At 34.8% G+C, this 20451-nt stretch overlaps 1 protein-coding gene across 6 annotated transcripts in view; it reads right to left on the bottom strand.

Annotated features, from left to right (window-relative positions):
- EXOC6B (exocyst complex component 6B) overlaps window positions 1–20451 on the bottom strand; it is a 717372-nt gene that overhangs the window by 280687 nt on the left and 416234 nt on the right. For all 6 annotated transcript variants that reach the window (XM_082356334.1, XM_082356335.1, XM_082356337.1 and 3 more), the window contains 2 exons: window positions 17337–17471; window positions 3460–3639 (listed from right to left, as the gene is read on the bottom strand). In XM_082356334.1, the coding sequence (XP_082212460.1) occupies window positions 3460–3639; window positions 17337–17471 (315 nt within the window). The remainder of the gene's footprint in view (window positions 1–3459; window positions 3640–17336; window positions 17472–20451) is intronic.

Raw genomic sequence — 20451 nt, 5'->3', positions numbered from 1 at the left:
TGGGCCCTGTGTTCCTGGGAGGTGACTCAGAGTAACAGGAAGAATACATGGGTGGACACCTGCCCTGGGGAGTGAGTGGTGAGAGCCACAGATTGGATGCCCAAGTCTGGGGTCCTGTGCAGGACAGACAAGCCTCCTTGGCTGGTTGGAGGACCACTGGGACTAACAGGGGGGCAGTGGGAAGCCTGAACGCTGCTCATGAAGAGCACATGAGTGCTGGGTTGCCCTCAAGGCAGGGTGGAAAGAGTTCTGCTCTAGTGGCTGCCAGGTTTCCCACAACTGCCTCAGTGCATGCCTCAGCCTGAGCCGAGCCAATGCACCAGTGCTGCTCACTCCATGTCGCAGCAGGACATTAAATCTGGGGTGGTCATGACCAGGGAGAAAACTTGATCTTGGGACGCAGAGACAACCTGGTCTTCGGGCGGAGCCTGGGTGGGATTGGGGTCAATGTTAATGCTTACTCAAGCAGAACATCACAAGAAGCCCAAATCTCTGATGGCAGCACTCGAGCATAGCTCAACTCCTGATACTGAAAGTCCACATAGACAACAACAGCTCTATAGTGTGGCTCCACAACAGGGCAGGGGCAGCAGGGACGGGGGCAGTGATCAGCTGTGAGGGAAACAATTGTGGGAACCTATACAGGCAGCATATCAGAGACAGCTTGAACCTCTGTCTGCAATCAACACAGGCCAAGAGACCCCATGGACCCAACTTACTTCAGCACTTCCCACCACTTGGGCAAGCCTCCCAGTGTGGAAAAAGGGGGAAACACACAGTTAAAGGGAACAGAGCTGGCCCAGGCCAGACCCTCAGGGCTTCTGCTCCAGGAATTTGGGATCAGACCCCACCCCTCATAGGGTGGTCATGGCCACTGAGCAGAGGGGAAGTCCCACTTCACACCTGGTGCCAGCTCTAGCTCCTCCATCTCTAGCCCCACTCCCTACCAAGCTGATAGCTACCAGCACATCCTGAGGAAAGATGTGACTTGTTTCCACACCAAATCCAGCTCTCCCACCAAAGGCACTGGGCACACATAGGGATGCTGCCACATAAGAACACCCCTTCAAGACCACAATAGGTAACTGTTTCACCTAAACTCATAGAAACAGAGAAAGTTAAGCAAAAGGCAATGGCAGAAGAACTGTTCTCAATTGAAAGAGCAAGAAAAAACAGCTGAAAAAATAATGATACATAAATAAACAATTTACCTGAAAAAGAATTCAAACCACTGGTTATAAAAAATGTTAACTGAATTAGGGGAAAGAATCTATCTACACGCAAATAACTTTAATAAGAAACCAGAAAATATTTTAAAAGACCCAATCAGAAATGAAGAATTCAACAGCTGAAATTAAAAGCACACTAGGAGGAATGAATAGCAAACTAAGTGATACAGAAGAATGCATAAGTGATCTGGTAGAATAATGTAAATCACCCAATCAGAACAGCAAAAGAAAAGAGCAAATTGTAAACAATGAAAACATCTAGGAGTTCTCTGGTATATACTACTAAAGAAAATCAACAAAACCATAAGGGAAGAAACAAAGAGAAGAAAAAATGAACAGAGAAGAACTACATGAACAAGCAGAAAACAAGTGACAAAATGGCAATAAGTATATACCTATTAATAATTACTTTAAATATCAATGGACAAATGCTCACTCAAAGGACACAGGGTGGCTGATTAAATGAAAAAACAAGACCCTTCTATATGTTGCCTAAGAAACTCACATACATAAAGAAGGTGAGGCAATGAAAAAAGATATTTTACGCAAACGGGAACAATAAGAAAGCCGGGGTAACAATACTCACTTCAGACAAAATAGACTTTCAAACAAAGGCTATCACAAAAGACAAAGAAGGGCATTATACAATGATAAGGGGATCAATACAAGACAAGGATATTACACTCATTAGTATGTACACCCAATACAGGGGCACCTAAATATATAAAGCAAATATTCACAGACATAAAGGGAGAAATTGACAATAATACCATAACAATAGGGAACTTTCACACCTCACTTACATCAATGAACATATCATCCAGACAGAAAATCAATCATATAACAGTGGTCTTAAATGACACACTTGAACAGTTAAACTTAAAAGATATCTACAGGACATTTCATACAAAAACAGCAGAATACATATTCCTTTCAAGTGCACATGGAACATTCTCCAGGACAGATCACATGCTGGGCCACGAAATAAGGCTGAACAAATTTAAGGAGATAGATATTATATCAAGCATTTCCCCCCACTACAATGGTATAAAATTAGAACTCAATTACAGGAAGAAAAATGGGAAAAGCATGAACATGTGGAGACTAAACAACATGCTACTAGAAAAGCAACTGGTCAATGAAGAAATCAAAGAGGAAATCAGAAAATACGTTGAGACAAAGGAAAAAGGAAACACAACACTCCAAAATCTATGAGATGCAGCAAAAGCAGTTCTAAGGGGGAAGTTTATAGCAATACAGGCCTTCCTCAAGAAATAAGTAAAGCCTCAAATAAAGTACCTAACCAACCACTTAAAGAAATTAGAAAAAGACAAACAAAGGCCAAAGTCATCAGAAGGAAGGAAATAATAAAGATTAGAGAGGAAATAAATAAAATAGAGATCAAGAAACAATAGAAAAGAGGGAAAGAGGGAGGGACAAGACAGGAGAAAGGGATTAAGAGATACAAAACTACTATGTATAAAACAGATAAGCAACAAGGATATATCATATAGCACATGGAATTATAGCCATTATCTCATAATAACTTTTAATGGAGTAAAATCTGTAAAAATACTGAATCACTATGCTGTACACCTGAAACTAATATAATATTGTGACTTTTTTTTTTTTTTGGCTGCACCGTGAGGCATTCGGGATTTTAGTTCCCCGACGAGGGATCGAACCCATGTCCCCTGAATTGGGAGCAGAGTCGTAACCACTGGACTGCCAGGGAAGTCCCTAATATAATATTGCAAATCAACTATACTTCAGTTTTTAAAAGTCTGTGATAAATATGCTCAAGAAAATAGAGAAAAGATAGACAAATTGGAAAAATGATGGAGAATTTCACCAGAGAATTTGAGGATATAAAAAACATTAAATGGACATTCTAGAATTTAAAAATACATATCTAAAATTCTAACTCCTAATTTTCTATTCTACTTCTACCAAGGCATTCATTATGTTTGTACTAATTACCTTGAAGTTAGGAGGGATATAAGTAGACATAATATTAGGAACCATTTCCAGAATAAACAAAATGCAAATGTCAACGAAAAAATGATGAAAGAGGTCTTTAAATCTTGTTAAGGGATGATAATTATAGTGTGAGCTTTTATATCCACAGCTTCCTGGCTAGTTAAAGCAGAAACAAACATATTTCACCAATCTAGATTTTAAGAACCCTTTTTTCTATATGGTGGACAAAGTAAAAGCAATGGTCACTTACAGGAAGGTGTGTGAAGACAGCAAAGGTGCTACGTAGAAAGGCAATGAGGTCTACTAGGTAATCACTAGCTTTGTTGCCCAAATCTCCTGTCATCCAGTCATAGTCAGCCAGCTGTAGAAACTGGTCAATCTTCTGGTTTAAGTTGGTATAAATCTCTTCTTCAGCTGCATGTCTGGCATCCTGTGAAATATGAAATTTGAATGACCATTCAAAATTCCAGTATAAGCAAAGCAGAAATCTCTGCTTGGAGACATCTCAAACTAAGTAACATAATTGAGAATATCAAGTAATATCACAGTCTCCATTAATTTTTCTTGTTTTCAAAAGCTCAGTAGAGTCCTTTCTATTTTGTATCTGCAAGACAAATTATTATATTGATTCACCAAATAGAGAAACTGCCTTCACTGCCCTCAGCTATCTGCATCCTTTGTACCTTCTTACCTATGTTCCAAACTACACTCATTCTCAGGATCCTATTCTCTTTCTTCTCTTCTGGGATTCCAAGAACCTCCCTTCCTGCAATATCAACCTCTCTTATAGTCGCTAGTCTCTTCACTTTGCTTATTTTAAGTATCCTGAAGTTTCTAATTTAATGCTGTATGTTCTCACTAGTTACTATCCTACCTTACTAGAGTCTTTATAATCAAGTTTCTTCAAAGATTGGCACACATTTCCTAAAATAGGCTCTAATTAACAATAGTCCTGAAAAATGCTTAAATGACAGCAAAAAAGTTCCTAGATCAATTAAGTCTGAGAAACCCAGTTTAAAAGAGTCTTGATTTACACTGGCATATAAAAGGCTCTAAGAAGTGTTATGGGACTAAAGCTCCAAGAAAAACATTTTTAGGACAAAATAGTCTATGCTGCAATCTAACAACGCATCAACATGGATTGGTCCAGGGTAATCCATGACTGCCAGGCTACCATATCCAGTATCCATTTTTCAGTCTGAGCTTACCCTGTTCTCTGTTGGCTTTCAGGACATAGTTTTACTTTTACTTTTCTGGCCTCTAATCCTCTCACTTTCGCTGGATGATTTCATCACCTCCTATGGCTTCCACTATATCTGTCCAAACCCTTTCTTGTTAAAGACCCATATTTCTGATTGTTTCCTGCATTATGGCTCACAGAAACTTTGAATACTGTAAGTCTAGGATGAGAATAATCATAATTCCCACTCTTCTCCTGTTCATTTCAGGCCAAGGCAGAGATTTAAGCAACATATTGGATTCCATTCATTCCTTCATAGTCACGGTGTCCTATAAATTCTAACCCCAAAGTTTTACTCGAACTCATACCCTCCTCTCCATTTTCACCTTTTTAATGGCTGCATAATTTTACAGGTATTTACATACTATAATATAGGCATTGACTATGTTTACTTATATGAACACAGTTCTAAGAGCATTTCTCTGCTTGCATATTTACTTACTTGTATGATAATTTAATACTGTCCTTGAATTCCCATTTTACTAAGTTTTCTTTTAATAAATAAACATTATTTTCTGGAAATCTGGGCTTAAAGAAAAATTGAGCAGAAAGTACAGAGCATTTGCAGATACTGCCCGCCATCCCCCTCCCACTGTTTCCCCTATTTAAAAAACCTTGCATTAGTGTGGAACATTTGTTACAATAGATGAACCGATATTGATATTTTATTATTAACTAAAGTTCACAGTTTGCATCAGGGTTTACTATTGTGTTGTACAGTTCCATGGGTACTTACAAATGGATAATGTCATGTATTCACTATTACAGAATTGTACAGAATAGTTTTTCTTGCCATAAAAATCCACTCTGCTCTATCCAGCCCTCCTTTGCTCATCCCCCAAATCCTGGAAACAAACCATCTTTTTACTTTCCCCAGAACTTTGCCTTTCTACAATGTCTTATACTGGGAACCATGTATGTAGCTGATTGGCTTATTTTACTTAGCAATGTGCAGTTAATTTTCCTCCATGTCTTTCTATGGCTTGACAGTTCATTCCTTTTCATCACTGAATAATATTCCATTGTCAGGATGTATCATAGTTTGTTTATCCATTTACCTATTGAAGGACATCTTGATAGCTTCTGAGTGTAGTCAATTATGAATAATGCTGCTGTAATGATTTATGTGTAAGTTTCTGTGTAGCTTAACATTTCAATTCACTTGGATAGTTACCAAGAAGCATGACCGGTGAATTGCATGGGAAGACTATTTCTGTTTAGCCTTGTAAGAAACTGACAAATTGTCTTTCAAAATAACATTACCATTTTATATTAGCACCAGCAATGAGTGAGAGCTGCTACTGCTCCAGCATTTGTTGTCAGTGTTTTCAGTTTTAGCCTTTTTAAGAGTTGTACAAAGGTATCTCATTGTTGTTTTAACTTATAACTCCCTCTCCATCCTTTGGTGTGGTATCTATTCGGATCTTTTGCCCATTTTTAAAGTGAACCCACGTTAAACCCACTTTTTAATTTTCTTATTGTTGACTTTTACCCATTCTTTGTATATTTTGGATACAAGTCCTTTATTAGATATGCATTTTACAAACATTTTCTCCTTCTTTTCATTCTTTTAACAGTGTCTTTTCTACAGCAGAAGTTTTTCATTTTAATGAAGTCCATCTTATCAGTATTTTCTGTGATGGATCGTGTTCTGGTTGGTGTACCTTAAGTCATAGCCAAACCCAAGGTCACCAACATTTTCCCTTATGTTATCTTCTAAGAGTTTTATAGTGCTGTGTTTCATATGAAAGTCTGTGATCCCTTTTGAGTTAATTTTTAACTCAATTAACTCAAATTTTTTTGAGTTTAACTCAAACTCAAATTTTTAACTCAATTTTAAAGTGTAACATCTGTGTCTAGGTTCATTTTTTTTTCTTTTTTGCAGGTGGATGCCGAGTTGTTTCAACAACATTTATTGAAAAGACTTTCATTTCTCCATTAAACTGAGTTTACTGCATGACAACAATCAGTTGACTATATTTGCGAGAGTCTAATTCTGGGCTCCTGTGTTGTTCACTTGACCTAATTATCTTTTTTTTTTTTTTGCCAATACCACACTGTCTTGATTACTGTAGCTTTATAGTAAGTCTTGAAGTCAGGTAGTGTCAGTTCTCCAACATTGTTCTCCGTCAATATTGTGTTGACTATTCTGGGTGTTTTGCCTCTCCATATAAACTTCGGAAACAATATGTCAATATCCACAAAATGAGTTGCTGGAATTTGGACTGGGACTGAATCTTTAGATTAAGTTGAAAAGAACTGATATCTTGATAAAATATTGAGTCTTCTTATCCACGAATAAGGAACATATCTCCACTTATTTAGATCTTACTTCTTTGATTACTTTTTATCAGAGTTTTACAGGTTTTCTCACGTAGATCTTGTTTATCTTGTTAGATTTATACCTATTTCTCTCTTTTTTCAATGTTAATGTAAATAGCATTATGTTTTTAATTACAAATTCCAGTTATTTGTTACTGGTATAATGATAAAGCAAATAACTTGTATATCAATTTTATATGCTGAACCTTACTACATTCATTTATTACTTCCAGCAGTATTTTTGTTATTGTTAATTCTTTCATATTTTCTACTTAGACAATCATGTCGTCTGTAAACTAAGTCAGTTTTATTTCTATCTTCCCAGTCTGTAAATCTTTTATTTCATGGCTTACTGAATGTTGAATAAGAGTGGTATAAAAGGACATCCCGGCCTTTTTCATGATTTTAGCAGGAAAGTTTCTAGTTTCTCACTATCAGGTATGATGTTATTTGTAGGACTTTTGTAGATGTTCTTTACCAAGTTGAGGATGTTCCCCTTCTATTGTAGTTAGCTGAGAGGTTTTTATCATGAATAGGTGCTGGATTTTGTCAAATGCATTTTCTATATCTATTAATATGATTCTATAATTGTTCTTCTTTAGCCCATTAATGTGATGAATTACAATACTTGATTTTTGATGTTGAATAAGTCTTGCAGACCCGTTTGGTGGTAGTGTATAATTCTGATACATTGTTGGATTCAATGTCATAATATTTTGTTGAGGATTCTGTATCTAAGTTCATGAGAAATATTAGTCTGTAGTTTTCCTTTCCTGCGATGTCTGGCTGGTATTATGGTAATGCTGGCCTCATAGAGTGAGTTACGTAGTATTCTCTCTGCTTCTATTTCCTGGAAAATATTATAGAGAAGTGGTGAAATTTCATCCTTAAATATTAGGTAGAATTTCTTTCAGTTTAATTAGCATATAACTGACAAGTTGTAAGATATTCAAAATGAAAAACATAATGACTAAATATATACACTGCAAAAGGATTCCTCACATCAAGTTAATTAACACAGCTATCACCTCACATATTAACTTTTTTTTGTTTGTTTTGGTGAGAACATTGAAGTTCTACTCTCTTAGCAATTATCATTTATACAATAGTGTAATCAACTATAGTCACATTGTTATATACTAGATGCTCAGACTATTCATCTTACAATTGAAAGTTTGTATCCTTTTATCAACCTCTATTTCTTCACCCCCCAGCCCTGGCAATAATTTTTCTACTCTTTGTTTCTATGAGTTCAACTTTTTTGTTAGATTCCACATATAAATGATACCATGAAGTATTTGTCTGTCTGGTTTATTTCATTTTGCATAATGCCTTCTAGGTTCATCCATGTTTTTGCAACTGATCAGGATTTTCTTCTTTTTTTAATGGCTGAATAATATTCCACTGTGTGTATGGGGTGTGTGTGTGTATGGGTGTGTATAATTTAGCTATTCATCCATTAATAGACACTTAGGTTTTTTCCATATCTTGACTATTTTGATTAATGCTGTAATGAATGTGAAAGTATACATAACTCTTCAAGATATTGATTCCTTTGAATATATATCCAGAAGTAGAATTGCTGGATCATATGGTAGTTCTATTTTTAATTTCTTGAGGAACCGCCATACTGTTTTCCATAGTGGCTGTACCAGCTTACATTCCCACCAACAGTACACAAGGGTTCCCTTTTCTCCACATCCTTGCCAGCATTTGTAATCTCTTGTGTCTTTTTTTTTAATAGAAGTATAGTCGATTTACAATGTTAAGTTAGTTTCTGGTGTACAGCAAAGTACAGCTATACATATATTTTATATGTGTATATATATATATATATATATATACACACACACACACACACACACACACACACACACACACACACACACATATATTCTTTTCCATTACGGTTTATTACAAGATATTGAATATAGTTCCCTGTGCTATACAGTAGGACTTTTTTATTTATCTATTTTATATATACTAGTTTGTATCTGCTAATCCCAAACTCCTAATTTATCCTTCCCCCATCCCCTTTCCCCCTTGGTAACCATAAGTTTGTTTCCTATGTCTGTGGGTCTACTTCTGTTTTGTAAATAAGTTCATTTGTATCATATTTTGGATTCCACATATAAGTGATATATGGCATTTGTCTTTCTCTGTCTGATTTACTTTACTTAGTATGATAATCTCTAGATCCATCCATGTTGCTGCAAATGGCATTATTTCGTTCTTTTTTATGGCTGAGTAGTATTCCATTGTATATATATACCACATCTTCTTTAACCATTGATCTGTTGATGGACATTTAGGTTGCTTCCATGTCTTGTCTATTGTAAATAGTGCACTATGAACACTGGGGTGCATGTATATTTTCAAATTAGAATTTTCTCTGGATATATACCCTATCTCTTATCTTTTTGATGATACCACTCTAACATGTAAGGTAATATCTCATTGTAGTTTTGATTTGCATTTCCTTAAAGATTTGTGATGTTGAACATCTTTTCATTTACATGTTGCCCATTTGTATGTCTTCTTTGGAAAAATGTCTATTCAGTTACTCTGCCCATTTTTTAATCAGATTGTTTTTTGCTATTGAGTTGTATGAGTTCTTTGTATTTTTTGGATATTAACCCCTTACCAGATACATGATTTGCAAATATTTTCTCCTATTCCATTGGTTGCTTTTTCATTCTGTTGATGGTTTCTTTGTTGTACAAAAAGATTTTAGTTTGCTGAAGTCCCACTTGTTTATTCTTGATTTTATTGCCTTCGCTTTTGGTGTCAACTCCAAAAAATCACCTCCAAGACCAATGTCAAAGAAGTTACCCCCTATGTTTTCTTCTAGGAGTGTTATGGATTCAGTCTTACATTCAAGTCTCCAATCCATTTTGAGTTGATTTGTGTCTATGGTATAAGACAGAGATCCAGTTTCATTCTTTTGCATGTGGCTGTCCAGTTTCACCAAAACCACTTACTTAAGAAACTATCCTTTCCTCATTGTATATTCTTGGCCCCTTTGTCATAAATTAATCGACCATATATTTATAGGCTTACTTCTGGGATCTCCAATCTATTCCATTTATCTATGTGTCTGTTTGTAGGCCAATACCATACTGTTTTCATTACGATAGCTTTATAATTTGAAATCAGGAAGTGTGTTGTTTCCAGCTTTGTTCTTTCTCAAGATTGCTTTGGATTTTCAGAGTCTTTTGTGGTTCCATACAAATTATAATATTTTTGTTTTCAATTTCTGTAAAAAAAGTACCATTTTGATAGGGATTGCATTGAATCTGTAGTTCACTTTGGGTAGCTTGGACATTTTAACAATATTAATTCTTCCAATAAATGAACATTGAATATCTTTCCATTTACTTGTGTCTTGTTCAACTTCTTTCAACTGGGCCTGGTGTTTTCTATTTTCAAAAGCCATTAATTATTGATTCAATTTCTTCAACAGATATAAGGCTATTTAGATAATTACTCCTTGTGCGAGTTCTGGTAAATTGTGTCCTTGAAAAAATTGGTTCAATTTATGTAGGTTGTTAATTTGTGGATATAGAGTTGTTCATAATATGCCCTTATTAATCTTTTAATGTCCATGGAATCAGTAGTGATGGCCTCTTTTTCATTTATGATATTAGTAATTTGTGTCTTCTCTCTTTTATTATTGGTCAACCTAACTCAAAGTTTATCAATTTTATTGATCTTTCTAAAAACCCATGTTTGGTTTCATTGGTTTTCTCCTTTGCTTTTCTGTTTTCAATTATTTCTGCTCTAATTTTTCTTTTCTTTTGATTATTTTGGATTTAATTTGTTCTTCTTTCCCTAGTTTCCTAAGGTAGAAGCTTAGATTACTGATCATGAAATTTCTTCTTTTGGAATTTAGGCAATTAATGCTATAAATTTCCCTATAAGCAGTGCTTTCACTGATGCCACAAATTTTAGTAAGTTATACTTTAATTTAGTACTGTTTAATTTCTCTTGAAACTTTTCTTTGACCCAAGTGTTTTTCTGAAGTGTGCTGGTTAATCTCCAAATATTTGGGTATTTTCTAGCTATCTTTCTGTTATTTATTTCCAGGGTTTAATTCCATTTGGTCTGAGAGCAAGCTTTATATGATTTTTATTCTTTAAAATTTTTTAAGATGTGCTTTAATACCCAAAACATGGTCTGTCTTGGTGAATGTTCTTATGAGCTTGAGAAGAATATGTATTATGCTGTTGTTAGATGAAGTATTCTATAAATGTCAATTTGATCTAGCTGATTGATAGCACCATTCAGTTCAACAATATCCTTACTAATTTTCTGCCTCCTGGATCTGTCAATTACTGATAGAGGGGTTTACTAAGAGATTTTATCAGGAAGAGATGTGGCCTTACATAAAATACCTTTTTAGTATCTTTTTAAATACTCATGCATTTTTTCTCACCTGATCTATTACAGTAGTGAATAATTTTAAACAACTTTCTAATACTAATCATCCTTGCATTCTTAACATTACTTTATCCCTGCTTTCTATGCACTTCTGGATTTTGTTTGATATTTTATTATTTATGATTTTTACATCAATATTTGTCTTTAATTGTTCAGGGATTTTATGGTTTCTCTAGTTTTCTTTTTAAACTTAATTTCAGCTACTATATTTTTTTCCATAGTTTTAACACATCTATTAAATCTAATAACTTTCATAAAGAGCCTGGCACAGCTGAGGGAATCATGAGCTTATTAAATATTAGCTAACCTCATTTTATGACCAAATCTCTCTTTTTCTGTTGCTCTAATATTTATTTTATCAATTGCTATTATCTTTTTTTTTAACATCTTTATTGGAGTATAATTGCTTTACAATGGTGTGTTAGTTTCTGCTTTATAACAAAGTGAATCAGCTGTACATATACATATATCCCCATATCTCCTCCCTCTTGCATCTCCCTCCCACCCTCCCTATCCCACCCCTCTAGGTGGACACAAAGCTCTGAGCTTATCTCCCTGTGCTATGCGGCTGCTTCCCACTAGCTATCTATTTTACATTTGGTAGTGTATATATGTCCGTGCCACTCTCTCACTTCATCCCAGCTTACCCTTCCCCCTCCCCATGTCCTCAAGTCCATTCTCTACGTCTGCGTCTTTATTTCTGTCCTGCCCCTAGGGTCTTCAGAACCTTTTTTTTTTTTTTCAGTTTTTGAGTCGTTGTTATGTTGACTTCACAAAAATTAACTGAGATATTTTCCATTTTTCTCTATGGTATGGAGTAGTTTAAATTATACAGAAATTATCTGTTTCATGAAAGCCTAAATGAATTCACTGGTAAAATCATGTGAATCTTCCCCAGTTTTAAGAAGTTTTTAATAACTTGTTCATAGTTATGTCAATTTTCTTTATCTTTTCTTTTTTTAATATTTATTTATTTAGTTGGTTGCACCAGGTTTTAGTTGCAGCACGTGGGCTCCTTAGTTGCGGCTCATGGCTCCTTAGTTGTGGCTCACCGGCTCCTTAGTTGCAGCACACAGGCTCCTTAGTTGTGGCATGCAAACCCTTAGTTGTGGCATGCACCTGGGATCTAGTTCCCTGACCAGGGATCGAACCCGGGCCCCCTGCATTGGGAGTGCCGAGTTTTATCCACTGCGCCACCAGGGAAGTTCTCTTTATCTTTTTGAATCACTTTTTTAATCACATATTTTCCTATAGATCATCAAATTTATTAGCACAGAGTTATACAAAGTATTCTGGGTATTTCATTTCCTCTGATTATGAATTTCAAGTAATTGTGATTTATTTATTCCTTCCTTTCTTCTTTCTTTTCTCCTTCCTTTCCTGCATTCCATCCTTTTTCATTCCTTCCTTCCTTCCTTCTAATTAGGCAAAGTAAATGATTATTTTTAAAATTGCAACACACCCTTGCTTGAAGCCTCTCAAAGACTTTAGTAGGATAAAGTCCAAATTATCTATCATTATAAAACAAAGTGCTTCACAGATTGATATTTACCTACTTCTCTATGTCATTGCTACCCTTATTCTACACCAAAGAAGTATGATTTTATTTCATTATTTCATCTTTTTACATGAAGTTGCCTCACCTAAAAATGTCCCTTACTCCCTCCTCATCCTTTCTCCACCTGGACACCTCCTGCTGGTCCCAAGATATTCCTGCTGGACACCTCCTACTGGGCCTTTTCTGGTAAGTCCTCCCTGAAGGTCTCACAGCTGAGATAAGTACCACTCACCTCTTCTTCTAGACCTGTCAATGTTGATTTCCCTTGGAGCTCAATCCTCACACCTTTTCTCTATCTATATTAAATTCCCAGAAGAAAGCCAGCTCCATGGCATAAAATACCATCTTTACACTTATGAATTCTAAATTTTTATGTCCAGCTATGACTTTATCCTGTCAATTTAATCTCTATGATAAATGACTAATAAATACCTCAAGCTTAATACGTGAAAAATGGAAATCTTGATCCTACTACTGCCACTCCACAAAACTGTTATTTTCTCGCTGCTCCCCATCTTAGTTAATCCAGTTTGCTTACTTTAAGTATCTTGGAATTATCCTTGACTCCATTCTTTCTCTTATAACCTCATACCTAATCTAGCAATAAAACTTGCCATCTCTATCTTCAAAAATATTTCTTACCAGTTCCAACCCTACCACTGTAGTGCAAGTGACCATTATCTCTTACCTAGACTACTCCAATGACCTTTAAATTGGATTCCCTTCTTCCACTCTTACTGACCTATAGTATATTTTCCACATAGCAACTAGTGTTACCCATCATAAATCAGGTTATCACCACCATTTCCAATCTTCTAATGACCTCACATTTCATTTCAAAATAAAATAGAAAGTATTTACTGGGGCCTACAAGTCCAGAAGTCATATGACTCCTGACAATCTTGTCTCTTACCACCCGAACCAATGATAAATACATCACTGCCAGACTGACCCCCTTGCATACTGATCACCTTGAATACACCAATACCTTCTACCATATTGTTACCTCTGACTGGACTGCTTATCTATCAGAAATCCAAGTGATTCAATTTCTTATTTCATTCAGGTCATTTATTTTTCTTCCTAGCTCTTACCACTACCTGACATTATATTAAATTTTTTGTTTGTGTAGCATCTATCACCCTCACTAGAATATATGCTGTGTAAAGTCAGGAGATTGGTTTATTGCCTGGTATGTAGCAGATGTTTTATAAAAACCTGGAGAATCAGTGAGAGATTTAATGTATTTATTATATTATGCCAGCATTTTTTGCACAGTTCTTTATAGAATTTACAGTGTCTGTCTTCCCCGTAGATTACAGACTCTAAATCCAAGGACTAAGTAATTTCTCTTCCATATTTTATAGTAGGTACACAAGCAATATTTGTGATGGGGTAAATTAATAAATACCTTCATTCTATTTTGTAAGTAAGGGAATTCTTATAAACAAGGAAAGCTAAGGATACCAGCTTGATTAGGTCACATATGGTAGAAACAAGAAGGAATTCTGCAAGAAAATACCTTGAAGACCTTCTGATTGTTTTTGCCCCTTTTTCAGCATTAAGGTTTCCATCTGCAAGTGAAAGTTTTCTGGAAACAGTAGCTTAGGAAAATACACAATATGTAGCTGTTATAATTGCCATGTTTATACTGAGTTCTGGGTTAGCTGGTCTGAAACAGTCCTGGTAAAAATAAACTTTCAATGTGTTTTAAGCAATCAGTGTTTCCAATAAGCACTGTCAACATGACCTTTAGTGGTCTCCAGAACTTCTCCTTTACTAAGTATTTAACTGGCTGCTCAACCTCTATGGCTTCCTGTCTGCCTTTAATTTTCCCTCAGCAATTTTAATGCTGGAACAACAAAATACACAAGCCACCCTTTGGGAGGATTTCTGACCATAATTTGAAAAGCCCTTGAAATAAGAAAATTGAGATGGATTAGGGGAAGAATAGCAGTACATATTACATATTCCCCATAGGATAAACAAGTATAAACGAACATCACATTCTAACTCTCTAACTCCTATTTTCTATTGAACACTTAACTATAAGCATCTCCCTCATTTTCTTTCCTAGAGAAATTTTGGCTTCCACATGTAGAAATCATGTAGAAATATTTTTGATAAAATTATTACCCATGCTCCATAATAATGCTAATATTAAGAGTACTTATAATTCCTATTAAACTATCTAAGGAAGGTCATCCTGAAATTCTTAAAGCTCTTGTCATAGTTTCATACTAATAATTGGGGCCTCTTTATGAAATAAGTCTTTCCCTCACTAAAAGTGTATCAGTATTACTACAAGGAGACATCATTGAAAAGTTTACAAGTAAAGATACCAACATAATATCATGCATAATTAATTCTGTTGTAAGTAATTTTATAGGGAATTTGAAACAACCCATGGTCACATCATGAATGTGTAACTCATCTAGCAGCTAACCTAATCATAAACATAAAGAATATCTTGTTGTTACACATCTCATTTTTTCCATTTTTTCAGCTTCACTGAGGTACAATTGAAAATAAAATTATAAGACATTTAAAATACATATTGTGGTGATTTGATATTCAAATATATTGTGAAAGGATTTCTTTTCTATCATCTAGTTATTTAACACATTCATCACCTCACATATTTATCTTTTTTTTTTTTAGTAAGAACATTTAAGTTCTATCCTCTTAGCAAATATTATACAATACAGTATTATCAACTATAGAAACCATGTTTTACATTAGATCCTCAGACCTTATTCCTCTTATAGCTGAAAGTCTGTAGCCCTTTTACCAACTTCTCTCTATTGCCAAACCCACTCTCCCAGTACCTGCAACCACTTTTCTACTCTCTGTTTCTATGAGTTTGAATTATTTTTAATATTCAAATGGCAGGATTTCCTCATTTTTCATGACTGAATAATATTCATATATACATCTATATACACACATACACACATATATATGGATACATACATGGAGAATATGTATATAACATTTTCTTTATCCATTTATCTGTTGATGGACACTTAGGCTGTTTCCATATCTTGGCTATTATGATTAATTCTGCAGTGAACGTGGAAGTATACATAACTCTTCAAGATAATGATTTCAATTCCTTTCAATACACACTCAGAAGCAGAACTGCCAGATCACACAGTAGTTCTCTTTTTAACTTATTGAGGAAGCTCCATACTGTTTTCCACAGTGGCTGTACCAGCTTACATTCCCACCAACAGTGTACAAGGTTCCCTTTTCTCCACATCCTTGCCAGTATATGTTATCTCTTATATTTTTGATGATAGCCATTCTAACATGTGTTTATCTCAGATATTATCTCACTGCAGTTTTGACTTGCTTTTATTGAAAAGACTATCCTGTCCTCATTGTATATTCTTGACCCCTTTGTCATAAATTAATTGACAATATATGCATGCATTTATTACTGGGTTCTCCAATCTGTTCCACTGATCTATGTATCTGTCTGTATGCCAATACCATACCGTTTTGATTACTATAGCTTTATAATATAATTTGAAATCAGGAAGTGTGATGCTTCTAGCTTTGTTCTTCTGTCTCAAGATTGCTTTGGCCAGGATCTTTCATATTTTTTTTCTTGGAACAGAAAAAAGAGCAGATCATACCAACAATTTTTATATGTCATAAAATATAATAAGCAATATGAATCAAACTGGATTTCTTCTCTTAAATCCATTCTCAAGGGAAGGTACCAATAAATAGGAAAAGAGAACAAAATGATTGAAAAAAGGAGATACCATAAACATAAATCATGATTTCAACTCTACCGCTTCATATCTAATTAACAACTTCTAGATTTCAAAAGAGTGACATAGATTTGTTTCAGAACTAAAATAATCAAACAATAACAACAATAACAAACTCCCAAAGCATACATGTTGCTCATTATGTCAGAATCTACCATTTTAGTTTAAGATATTGCCCTGTTACTCTTTCTGCTTAATATTTATTTAAAGCTCACATAGCAATATAAATGAGTTTCTTAAGGCTCTTTACTCTCCAGAAACTCATCTACCATCAATTCTTCTTTTGCTCTATAAGAGTGTCATTTTTTCCATTTAATCCAACACTGCATCAAAACTAGTCCTGTGGCCTTGTAAGATGATTATAAAATTGCTAACTACAATAGCAAGGGACAGAAATGCCTCACTAAAATGTAAAGTTAAAAGAAAAAAAACTGGACCCAGGACACAGAAAAGAAAGGATAGCTAAATTAAAATTTTTAATCTGCTGTTGATTTCAGCTGCAACCACTCTTTTCTAGACCATATTTAAAAATACTTGACTGTCAGGTGGTCAACTGAGGAAATAGTAATTTTCATGAATGAAATATAAGGAAGATTTAGTGGACACAGCTGTAGACCGTTTTTAGTTTAAACACCCCAAAATTAGCATTGGTATTTGCTTTTCTAAGGAAATCATAAGGACTTATTCTGAAGACCATGTATGACTTATGGGAGAAACAAAGCCGTGTTAGGTAGAATGCCCCAGCACACCAGAAGCGCTTCTACAGTAATGTAGGGCTTTCTCACCTTAAAAGTCGTGGTGCCATAGAGCTTGGTGGTGTGGACTGTCTCTGGAAGCACATTAGTGATATTGGTGATGAATTCTTCCAAGTACTTACAGGATTTCTCCAAGTGTGTTGTATTGATAATAATCTGGACAAGCTGGAAAATAACAAGAACATGTAAGAGTAATTTGACTATTCACCCTAGGATGAATGGCTCAATATGAATCTTCTGGTACAAGAAAAACAAAAGGCATAATGGCAGAGGCCATCTGTATTCTATAAAAAGTTAATGTTAGAGCACAGGCTTAGGTATCACTGTGAAGACTCCCCTGACTTCCCAAAGCATCTTATATTTCCCCCTAATATAGGAGCAATTTTCACTATTTTAAACTTGTTTTCTTCTATTCAAAATAAAGACTAGGCTAAGATCAAAAACTGATAGTGTTTAGCATAGTACCTGGCAATAAATAATTGCCAAATGCATGAAATAAATGAACTCCAATTAAAAAAACAAGAATGACTGAAATGTCAAGACGTTTCAAAATTAGGCATGATGAACACAGGAATGTTGGAACAGGTTGCAGTATATTAACAAACTACATTAGTTTGTGAAAGAAAAAAACATGAGCACTTAAGTCAGAGAAACCAGGGAGCAACTACTTACAAAATTATTGATATTGAGAAAGTTACTTAACTTCTCTAAGCCTCTTTCTTTTACCTGTAAAATGTTAACAATAATTTCTAAATCACAGAATTATTATGAAAGTTAAATATTCTTTTGTTAATACTATTTTCCTTTTCTTACAGAGGAGATCCTTAAACAAGGCAATACTGTTAAGATAAAAAGTCATCTATAAATTACTTTGAGAGGAGGATAAGGAAGAATACTACTGTCTGTGTAGAATTAAAGCCTGTAAAGCACTGCACAATTCATTTTCTAAGATCGTCCTCCCAGCAACCTGAAGAAGTAAGTTAAGTGGGCATAATTATTACTTCCATTCTACTATAAGAGAAAAAAGAAAAAATGAACTGATTTACTCTAGATCATGTAACATTAAAACTGGGATTCAAATCCAAGTAATCAACCTTCAAGTTATGGACCTCATTCAGATTCGATGGAGAAATTAAACCCTTTACAGACAAGCAAAAGTTAAAAGAATTCAGCACCACCAAACCAGCTTTACAACAAATGCTAAAGGAACTTCTCTAGGCAGGAAACAAAAGAGAAGGAAAAGACCTACAAAAAAAACCCCCAAACAACTAAGAAAATGGTAATAGGAACACACATATTGATAATTACCTCAAATGTAAATGGATTAAATGCTCCAACCAAAAGACATAGACTGAATGAATGGATACAAAAACAAAACCTATACATAAGCTGCCTACAAGAGACCCACTTCAGACCTAGGGACACATACAGACTGAAAGGGAAGAGATGGAAAAAGATATTCCATGCAAATGGAAATAAAAAGAAAGCTGGAGTAGCAATTCTCATATCAGACAAAATAGACTTTAAAATAAAGACTATTACAAGATACAAAGAAGGACACTACAAAATGATCAAGGTATGAATCCAAGAGGAAGATATAACATTGTAAATATTAATGCACCCAACATAGGAGCATCTCAATACATAAGGCAAATGCTAACAGCCATAAAAGGAGAAATCAACAGTAACACAGTAATAGCAGGGGGCTTTAACACCCCACTGTCACCAATGGACAGATCATCCAAAATGAAAATAAATAAGGCAACACAAGCTTTAAATAACATTAAACAAGTTGGACTTAATTGATACTTATATGACATTCCATCCAAAAACAACAGAATACACTTTTTTCTCAAGTGCTCATGGAACATTCTCCAGGATAGATCATATCTTAGGTCACAAATCAGGCCTTGGTAAATTTAAGAAAATTGAAATCATATCAGGTATCTTTTCCGACCACAACACTATGAGACTGGATATCAATTACAGGAAAAAATCTGTAAAGAATACAAACACATGGATGCTAAACAATACACTATTTAATAACCAAGAGATCACTGAAGAAATAAAAGAGGAAATCAAAAATATACCTAGAACAAATGACAATGATAATACGATGACCCAAAACCTATGTGATGCAGCAAAAGCAGTTCTAAGAGGGAAGTTCATAGCAATACAATCCTACCACAAAAAACAAGAAACATCTCAAATAAACAAGCTAACCTTACACCTAAAGCAATTAGAGAAAGAAGAACAAAAAACCTCCCAAAGTTAGCAGAAGGAAAGAAATCATAAAGGTCAGATCAGAAATAAATTAAAAAGAAATGAAGGAAACAGCAGCAAAGATCAGTAAAACTAAAAGCTGGTTCTTTGAGAAGATAAACAAAATTGATAAACCATTAGCCAGCCTTATCAAGAAAAAAAAGAAGACTCAAATCAACAGAATTAGAAATGAAAAAGGAGAAGTAACCACTGACACGGCAGAAATACAAAGGATCATGAGAGATTACTGCAAGCAACTATAAGCTAATAAAATGGACAATCTGGAAGAAATGGACAAATTCTTAGAAAAGCACAACATTCCAAGACTGAACCAGGAAGAAATAGAAAATATAAACAGACCAATCAAAAGCACTGAAATTGAAACTGTGATGAAAAATCTTGCAACAAACAAAAGTCCAGGACCAGATGGCTTCACAGGCAAATTCTATCAAACATTTAGAGAAGAGCTAACACCTATCCTTCTCAAACTCTTCCAAAATAGAGCAGAGGGAGGAACACGCTGAAACTCATTCTACAAGGCCACCATCACCCTGATACCAAAACCAGACAAAGATGTCACAAAAGAAGAAAACTGCAGGCCAATATCAATGATGAACATACATCCAAAAATCCTCAACAAAATACTAGCAAACAGGATCCAACAACACATTAAAAGGATCCTACACCATGATCAAGTGGAGTTTATCCCAGGAATGAATGCAAAGATTCTTCAATATACACAAATTAATCAATGTGATAAAACATATTAACAAATTAGAGGAGAAAAACCATATGATCATCTCAATAGATGCAGAAAAAGCTTTTGACAAAATTCAACACCCATTTATGATAAAAAAAAACTCTAGAGAGTGGCATACAGGGA

The sequence above is a fragment of the Balaenoptera borealis genome (genome assembly GCF_965194805.1).
Source record: "Balaenoptera borealis genome assembly, chromosome: 15".
NCBI classification, from domain to species: domain Eukaryota; kingdom Metazoa; phylum Chordata; class Mammalia; order Artiodactyla; family Balaenopteridae; genus Balaenoptera; species Balaenoptera borealis.
The sequence above is the reverse complement of the archived record's forward strand: the minus strand, read 5'-3'. Positions and strand labels throughout refer to the sequence as shown.